Source organism: Pituophis catenifer, unplaced genomic scaffold, assembly GCF_029215685.1.
Source record: "Pituophis catenifer annectens isolate HBS135680 unplaced genomic scaffold, rPitCat1.0.hap2 SCAF_3, whole genome shotgun sequence".
NCBI lineage: Eukaryota > Metazoa > Chordata > Lepidosauria > Squamata > Colubridae > Pituophis > Pituophis catenifer.
Window position 1 is genome coordinate 22,759,479 of NW_027256883.1, and position 9,752 is coordinate 22,769,230.

A 9,752-nucleotide genomic window follows, 5' to 3' on the forward strand; every position below is an offset into this window, starting at 1 on the left:
TTGATCACGTGCCCGTGGGGATGCTTCAACAATCATGTGAAAAATGGTTGTGTCGCTTTTTTCAGTGTCATTGTAACTCCGAATGGTCGGTCACTAAGCGAATGATTGTAGGTTGAGGACTACTAGACATGAAATGCAATCCTACTAGAAAGAGGCTCAGATCTATTTGAGCCATTCAAATTTAAAACTTTCAAAATAATGCTACAACATTATTTCAATCAAACCTATACATTATACTAATAAGTAAGAAATAGGTTTGATTTCTGACAGCCTTGTATTTTTGACATCCTGACAGTCTTGTAGCAACCGGAGTATTAGTATATGTGGCCCAAATTGTGTTGCAGATTACCGAATATGGCTTCTTTGGTCATGAAACACATTACTTATTACAATTTTTTTTTTAAAAAAAAAAAGAAGACTGAACTCATCTTGTTACTTACTCATTATGGACTCTGACAGGCTAAAAGGTGGCAAAATCTGAAGTTTACTATTCTGTACCTTCCATTATTTCAAAGGAAGCATTCTTCTCCTGGACATCCAAGGGGTGGAAGGAAAAGCAAACAGCTGACAAAATGTTACACAAATGCTGGCCTTTTCAACCGAGGTCAGCATGGCAGGCATGCAATAGCTGGATTTGCATATCACTGGTCATGTGCCATTATTTGGAGCCATGGTACAGTAATTTTACTCTTTGCTTTCCCTCTGCTGCTGTGCTGTTTTACAATTGACATCAAATATTTAGAATTTATTCTTTATTATCCTTTCTGCTGAATTCATCTAGCGAGAGGTTTTCAAACTTGGCAGCTTTAAGACTTGTGGACTTCAACTCCCAGAATTCTCTATGCTGGCTGGAGAATTCTGGGAGTTGAAGTCCACAAGTCTTAAAGCTGCCAAGTTTGAAGACCTCTGATCTAGCGGGATGGCAGACAAGCCATTTAATATTAAAGTATATGGACATAGGTCAGACCCATTAAGACACACAATGGCAAAACATCTTTGATTTCAACATGTAAGCGCAGGTTGTTGGCATTGTTCTCTTTTATTAAAACATGAAGAGGTCAGGATATCGAAGTGGACTTGGAGTAAGTAAACGAAATATTTTAAAAAAAAATAGTGAACTTGAACCCTGAAGTATGAAAAATGCCCAGTTTTTCATGTGATTTACTGAACAGTGTGTTAAAGCACGGGAAAATTCAAACGGATGGCTCAAAGACTGGCATGTTGAGCCAGAAATGTTCTTATTCTCTGTAGAAGTTCTTTCTTTACACTATCAGGCACCAAAGCTGAAAAAGAAAAGAAAAAGAAAAAGAGCAAGATGAAATCATCGCCACGCTCCAAATAATTTCAAATGCAGATAGTCCCTGATTTAACACTGGTCACTCAGTGATCAAAGTTAGGACGGACCTATCCAGAGCTACTTATGACCAGGTTTTCAAGTTCCAATAGCCAGACCCCGCTCCATGGTCACATGATCGCATTTTGGGTGTTTGCCCTCATTTACAGCTTTTTGATTGCAATGTATGATGTTTTCTGCTGGACACTGATATGTAACTTCTGGTTTCCGGCAAAAAAAAAAAAAAAAGAAATGCCCATTGGGGTCACTGAATGACTGTGCCCATCACTCAGTCACAGCAAAAAAGATGTAAAATTGGACAGTCACATGGTGATCTGCTTAACAACTGACATGACTTAACTGCTGTAATTTCAAGCTAAATTACAGTCATAAGTCGAGAACTGTTTATTCAGTATTGTACTATACTATTATACTATACTATCCTTTGTGCATTTCTATATGTATGAGCCAGGGGTGGGTTCTATTACCTTTACTACTGGTTCGCAACAGGGCCGCGCGCATGCTCTTGTTTGTGCACGCTTTTCTGCACATGCGCAGAAGCGTTCTGATGACATCAGGGTCGGTGGGCAGAGCCTCCCACCGGTTTTACTACCGGTTCTATAGAACCGGTGCGAACTGGGGGCAACCCACCACTGGTATGAGCGTAGATGCAGGTATGTTTGCCAGGTGGCAAGCTAGAAAGCTAAGTATGATTGACCATGGGTAGGACGTGAATGGGAAATCCAAAATTCTTACAAAAAGCATGGAATGGCAACATTTGAATCAGACCCATATACCAACATGAATCTGTCCGTGTGAGCCACCAAATCAAGCTCAACCCAAAAATAGTATTAGTTGCTTGAAACAAACTTCGGAACACTCTTTTATTTAAAAAAAAAGTTTTTTATTAATAATACAATCATACTTTTTCCCTTATTTCTGTATATTTATTTATCTCTTAAACATACATTTATCTATAACATCTATATTTTTGTTCTAACACTATACATTTGTCTTGGCTACTCTCTTGTTATCTATCCAATCATAAAATTGTTCCCAGATTTTGTAGTACTTAGTTTCGCTTTTATCCTTGAGTTCCAAAGTGAGTCTGTCCATTTCTGCGCAGTTAAAGATTTTCAGTAATATTTTCTCTTCAGTTGGAATATCTTTCTCTTTCCATTTTTGAGCGAAGGCTATTTGTGTCGCTGTGAGTATATGCAGTAATAAACAATTTGTATCTTTCTTATATTTTCTTTCTATAATTCCCAATAAGAAAAATTCCAGTTTGACCTCTATATCTGTTAGCAAAATTTCTTCCAGCCAGTTCTTTAGTAAATTCCATTTCTGCATCTTTGGGCATTCCCACCACATGTGGTAGTAATTCCCAACGGTCTCTCCACACTTCTGGCATATTGAGGATTTTCCCTTATTCATTCGTGCTAATCTTGGGGGGGGGGGGGGGGGGGGAGGTGCCACCTATAGAACATCTTATAGAGGTTTTCCTTGTAGGAAGTTGCTAGTGTGATTTTTAATTTTTTTCCCCATAAACTTTGCCAATTGTCCAAATTGATATTGTGCTCAAAATATTTACACCAAATTATCATTGTTTCTTTCACCTCAATTCAATCAAAGCAATTGAGCACCTATGTCCCATAGATGCATGACATAGATTTGCACATAGTCCCAAAGTGATTTAAGAAGGCATCAAAGAATGCTCCCAACTTCTTTGATTCACTTTGTCATTTTTAGCCTTGCTGCATAACCTAGTCGTTGGACACAATTCAGTTAACAACCACCTCACTTAGCAGCAGAAATTCTGGTCCTAATTATGGTTGAAAGTAAAGGACTACCTGCAATTGTCTTACATTATTGGAAGGCACATTCTGGCTGATAATAGAAACTTCCTAAGAATAAGATAGGGACCAATTCTGTGGAGAGAGGTTTTTCCATGGACTGGAAGGAGCGTGATTTTGCATGCTGCCTACATCCCATGGATGGAGCTTCATTTGTTTGTGTGGCCTGATTGCTGGCATGCCACAGTCTGGTGCCAGTCCAAGACCGGAGATTGGTGATCCCTGAGACAGATGATGGGCTTTTCTTTGTTGGATATATTAAGAGCCTTGGTGGCGCAGCAGACTAAAGTGCTCTTAAGTAGCACCAGCTGCCTGCAATTATTGCAAGTTCAAATCTCACCAGGCTCAAGGTTGACTCAGCCTTCCATCCTTCCGAGGTAGGTAAAATGAGGACCCGGATTGTGGGGGCAATAAGCTGACTTTGTATAAAAAAGAACATCGCTGGGGGGGGGGGGGCGAAAGCCCTACTAAGCAGGTATATACAAAAGTATGAAGGCTATTGCTTAACGCATTGTAAGCCACCCTGAGTCTCCAGAGAAAGGGTGGCATATAAATCGAACCAATAAATAAATAAATATATTCCTACAGAAGCTGTCATGGATGCTTTCATTTGGAATCCTGCATTGATCATCTCTATGTAACACTTGTCAATTCTATAATTCTGTGATGATTATTTATAGCAATATCTCAGGGCCCGCACAAATGTTTCCTGAGACAGTAAACAGAATCTTGGAATATGAAAAAGCAGAGCAGATGAGCATTACTAAGCCACTTAGAATGTTGTTGTTGTTAGTTGCAAAGTCATGTCCAACCCATCGTGATCCCATGGACAATGTTTCTCCAGATCTTCCTGTCCTCTACCATCCTCTGGAGTCCATTTAAGCTCACTCCTACTGCTTCAGTGACTCCATCCAGCCACCTCATTCTCTGTTGTTCCCTTCTTCTTTTGCCCTCAATCGTTCCCAGCATTAGGCTCTTCTCCAGTGAGTCCTTCCTTCTCATTAGGTGGCCAAAGTATTTGAATTTCATTTTCAGGAACTGGCCTTCTAAAGAGCAGTCAGGGTTGATCTCCTCTAAGACTGATTGGTTTGATCGCCTTGCAGTCCAAGGGACTCGCAAGAGTCTTCTCTAGTATCATAGTTCAAAGGCCTCAATTCTTCAGCGCTCAGCCTTTCTTATGGTCCAACTTTCACAGCCATACATTGCAACTGGAAAAGCATAGCCTTGACTATGCACTCTTTTGTTGGCAGGGTGATGTCTCTGCTTTCTAGTATGTTGTCTAGATTTGCCATAGCTTTCCTCCCCAGGAGCAAGTGTCTTTTAATTTCTTGGCTGCAGTCCCCATCTGCGGTGATCTTGGAGCCCAGGAAAATAAAATCTGCCACTTAGAATACTCATTATTGAAACAGACTGAAGATTTCAGCAACTTCAGCTCTTTCAATTAATATTAATATCCCTGCAAGTAGGATTGCCCTGGTCTCCTTGAAATTATTGTAAGTTTTATTCTTAGTTTTTGTCGTTACCCTCAGTGGCTAATTGCATCTAAAAGACTGAGACATTTTCATAGCAAATCAACATGTGAGACTATGTTAATGCAGAGATCAAGGAAACAAAAGTCAGCCCTTTTGACCAGATAAACCAGTATTTCTCAACCTCAGCAATTTAAAAGGTGTGTAGACTTTAATTCCCAGGATGCATTGCATGCTGGGTTGAAGAATTCTGGGAGTTGAAGTCCACACATATTAAAGTTTCTGAGGTTGAAAAACACTGGAATATAATGCAAATGTAAATTCCAGGGCATCATTGGAGGGTACCTGAATCAGCCATCTTCTTAAAGCTATACAAATGAATTATGTTCAGCGCTTGGAAAGAATTCATTCCAACAACTCAGTGTACACTTTATGCTCAAGTACCAAAGCAATAGAGCATTATTACCTCTGCCTTTTGGAGTAATTTCAGCCACCAAATCATCAACTGTAACATGTTCTAGCCCTTTCTCTTTGATGACATCTAAACAAAATAAAGACAAGCACATAGATGTTAATGTCAGATAAAAGTAGAGAGGTTTGTTTTAGTTACAGAAACTAACTTTTTGTACATTAAACTCAATAGCACAGACAAACCCTATTTATACATTAAACACTATTTATTTGTATCCTGCCTTTTTTATTTTTATAAACAACCCAAAGCGGAGAACATATCCAACACATTTTCCTTCTATTTTCCCCATAACAACCCTGTGAGGTGATTTGGGCTAACAGAGTGACCTGTCCAATGTCACCCAGCTGGCTTTCATGATTATGGTGGGACGTGAACTCATGCTCTCTTATTTTCCAGCCTGGTGCCTTAACCACTAGACCAAACTGCCTCTATTTTAAAATAGAGCTTTTTAAAAAATAAATAAGCATACTTTGGATTATGGCCTGAACCACACACACTTACATATTCTAGAATCCAACCACATCTACTCACTCTTCTACTCTCTCATTTAGTCCCATGCAACCCAACTTTTTTTGAGTAGTTTTTGAATAGCAATATATTCAACACATGACAAAAAAAAACTCTTGAAATCCAGCTTAGAGCGCTTTCGTGTTTGACTTAATTGTTGAATTGCACAACTCAATTAAAGTAGTGCCACATTATTTAAAACTAATGCAGCAACCTACACCCAAGATCATCCAGTTGAATCCTTGTTTGGAAGAATCTATCTTGGTCCATAACTAAACACCATTGTAACCTAGCTGACATTGCTATTTTATTTAAATTTTCCCTTTTCCAAAGTAATTGGAATAAAGAAAAATAATTTAAAATCTAGGGAGCCAATTTGATGCAGTGGTTAAGCATCAGACCTGAAGACTATGAGTAATAGTTCTGCCTTAGGCAAAAAGCTAGTTGGGCGACCTTGGGCCAGACACTCCCTCTCAACTCTATCAAGGAGGTAATGGCAAATCTTGTCTGCAGGAACTTGTCCATGTGTATATAGGAGGAAGATGTGCTGGATATGTTCACTGCCTTGAGTTATTCATAAAAATAATAAAGGTGGGATACAAATAAATAAATATTGAAAAAAAGACAAAATAGAGGAGAGAGGGGTACTTAAGGCAGGCCACACGTGGGAATCACGTATTAAGAGTGACATTGCAATTTATTTCCTTTTTAAAAATATTGTCTATATATCATACATCTGTGATTGAAAATGCAACATGAGAACATTCATATTACATGAATATTAAGATTCATGACCATGGTACCAACAAGTGATAATTACCTTTGCAGTGTGCTTTTAGCTGATCTTTCCAACCACATTCAATTAATTTGGCTCTCAGTAGTTCTTTAAGGCTGTAAAAACAACAGTGTTAGAAGTATGGTATATCCATACCAGGTATTAGAAAAACATTAAAGAGTGTTCTCAACCAGCGAGCAACACAGCTCTACAACTAGAGTAGAAAATAAAACCCACATACCGTTCTCGTTCTCCTGTTTCAATTAACTTTTGATTAATAGTTGCTCTCATTTGTGCATCTTTGTTCATTTTTCCCTCCTGCGTGCAAGTAGACCAGATCTACTGAAAAGCAGAGATTTCAATGATGTAAACTATTTCAAGGATAATCTCTGGCTTCCATAAATTCTTTGGTTGCAGCTCCTCAAACCTGCAGACCCACAACTGAAATAAGGATTATCAATATTGCGACTTGGGTATAAAGTTAGGTTGTCCTGTTGCCAATTTGGATCTGGATTCCCAGAAACCTGCACTGTGTGTGTGTGTGTGTGTGTGTGTGTGTGTGTATGTGTGTGTGTGTGTGTGTGTGTGTGTGTGTGTGTGTGTGTGTATATATATACATACATATATATATTTCTACTGCATTCACACAACATGCATCCCCTACTCAGCTAAAAACCCAGCCCCTATAAGAGGGATTTAATTCAACGACCTATATGACCCTGTTGTACCATTGCATTTTTCCAAGGGTTGAGTGGTTCAAGCACCCAAACAATTGAGATTACTTACTAACATGGGGATCCCCTCCTTTCTGAAAAACCACCCATTTTGAGTCCTCCTTGCTTTTGAGTTGCACGCCCATCAGTTTCATCATATGATGATGATGATGATGATGATGCTCAAACTATACTACTGAAAAAAAGCCTCGCAATAAATAAGTCAGATCTGGAGTCGGTTTCTGTTTTAAGGAAGGGAAACTGGAAGGGATGGGGAAAAAGGGGACGGGAATATAAAGCAAATTCGAAGAGGAATCGACATCCACACAAGCACAAAAGCCTCCATTAGCTGCACTGCCCGCCCCCCCCCCCCAAACAAACGGGTTACCTCTCCGGCGACCCACTTGCTTCCTCCACGAGCTCAGTCTCCGAGGAGACCCGGTTCAACGGAGCCTCGAACTCGCGGCAAGACCAACTCTCCCCGGGTTGCCCAAGACTTTACCCAACTAAAGAGAAAGAAGCCTTGCAACCGCCTCCCTCAATCCTCGCAGAAAGATTTGGGAAGCGTAGTTCTCAGCCGCATGGCTTCAACGGCTCGACGCCCAATGAAAACTACAACTCCCAGAAGGACGTTGCCGCTCAGCCGTTCCCATGACGCCCTTCACGCCGCCTTAGCATAAAAACTACTTTTCCCACAATGCTCTTCTGTGCTGCACTCCCCCCCCCTTTTTTTTGATCTCTAGGTTGATTTATGTTGATGCCGCAGTCGTTTTTTCTGACTTTAAACTAGCTATTTAGCAAAATGGAGGTGTATTCTCATTGCCTGTTTTATTTGGGATTTACTTTTTTTAAAAAAACAATCTTGGTTTGCTTCTATTGAAAAGTATTCAAGAATTCAAGGCGGGATCGGGTTAGTTTTTGGGGTGGGAGACACTAGGAAATCCTGGGGCTATAGACCACATTATGAATATGGGAAAAACATCTCCGAGAAGAAAAAATGAACAATTTCTCTACAATTTTAAAAGAAAACACATGATTGTTCCATCGGGAATTGACCTTTATTTTATTTAAAATGAATGGAAAATAAAGTTCAGTCACTCATGTTTCCAGATAGTTTTCTTGGAAAGCATAAAAGTAAATGGTACACAGGGAAGTAAACAGAATTCAGGTGTCTCTGAGAGAGAGAGAGATACCTTCAGAATGATCCCAATATAGAAAGTTCAGAAATAGGACCCTTACAGTTCAATGAGTTTTATTCCCAATAAACGTGCAATCCAACTTACATTTTATTGGGGAGTGAAATTATTTTATAATATGGGTAACCAGATTCAACATAAGACACATCAGAATAACAGAGTTGTTATTCACCCTATTCACTGCATTGAAAACAACATATATCTGGAAATTCCAACTGTTACTCTAACTAAACATAAAAATAAATCCTAAAAGTTAGGTTGTCGGAGAAGGCAAGTAGACACATTGCACTAAGCCATAATGTGGTTTGTTTGATCTTGGCTTAGCATAGTGTCTGGATGCAGATTATTTTGTTCATAGACCATAGTTTTAGGGCATAGTATGTTATGTGTCCTCATCCATACAACTCATTAAGCATAACTAAGACATCAACATTTCATTAACCCTAATGATTGAACTCACTTAATACGTTAAACCAAAATCAATTGTCTTGTCTGTTTTTCTGTTTCTCAGATTTTTATCCTGCCTTTATTACTTTAAATCAGGGATGGGCAACTATGGCCCTTTTATGACTTGTGGACTTCAACTCCCAGAATTCCTGAGCCAGCCATGTTAGCTCAGGAATTCTGGGAATTGAAGTCCATGAGTCATAAAAGGGCCATAGTTGCCCACCTCTGCTTTAAATGGTTTAGAGCAGGCTGCCACAGAGAGGAAAGGGTCAACCTATTTTCCAAAGCAGCTGAAGGCCAGACAAGGAAACTGATCAAGGAGATTCAACCTAGAAATAAGGAGAAATTTTCTGACAGTGAGAGCAATCAACCAATGGAAGAGCTTGCCTTCAGAAGTTGTGGGAGCTTCATCACTGGAAGTGTTCAAGAAGAGACTGGACTGCCATTTGTCAAAAATGGTATAGGGTTTCCTCCTTGGGTGGTGATGGGGGGAGGGGGGAAAGGGGGTTGGATTAGATGTCCTACAAGGTCCCTTTCAACTCTGTTAAGTCTGGACTTCCACTCCCAGAATTCCCTAGTCAACATGGTTGCCTGAGGAATTCTGGAACTTTAAATCTAGAGTTCTCAAAGTGGTCAAAGTTGAGAAACACCGGTTTAGAGACCAAGGAGTAACCCAAATATCCATCTTAGGCACTTTCCTATAGTTCTGTCCACTACGTCCAATCGAATGTAGAAAAGGAGCAACCTTCATGAGCTCAACAGCGTTGCTTTGTACTGAATTAGGGTGATGGGAATCCTTAAGTACTGACCCCCACCCATCCTGCAAGGACCACGCGCCAAACTGCAATGCCCCGGCACGAAGCGCACAGGAGCTTCTGCAACCCAACAAAGACAGACACAGACTTTAGAGGATAATTAGAACTGCAGAAAAAACAATAACTACCAACCTGCCTTCCATTGAGGGTCTGTATACTGCACGAGTCAAAA

General features: G+C 39.8%; 1 protein-coding gene across 2 annotated transcripts; it reads right to left on the reverse strand.

Moving 5' to 3' along the window:
* Positions 1-961: 961 nt before the first annotated feature.
* Positions 962-7,729, reverse strand: ENY2 (ENY2 transcription and export complex 2 subunit). 2 transcript variants are annotated; one of them, XM_070942055.1, is made up of 5 exons: positions 7,511-7,729; positions 6,651-6,748; positions 6,455-6,525; positions 5,122-5,196; positions 962-1,283 (listed from the first exon to the last, which is right to left on the reverse strand). In XM_070942055.1, exons 2-5 carry the CDS (start codon positions 6,716-6,718, stop codon positions 1,207-1,209), a joined length of 291 nt encoding a protein of 96 aa, XP_070798156.1. In that variant the 5' UTR covers positions 6,719-6,748; positions 7,511-7,729; the 3' UTR covers positions 962-1,206. The 2 variants fall into 2 exon arrangements, with proteins under 2 accessions (XP_070798156.1, XP_070798155.1); XM_070942054.1 differs by having other exon boundaries at positions 964-1,283; positions 6,651-6,751.
* Positions 7,730-9,752: the final 2,023 nt, after the last annotated feature.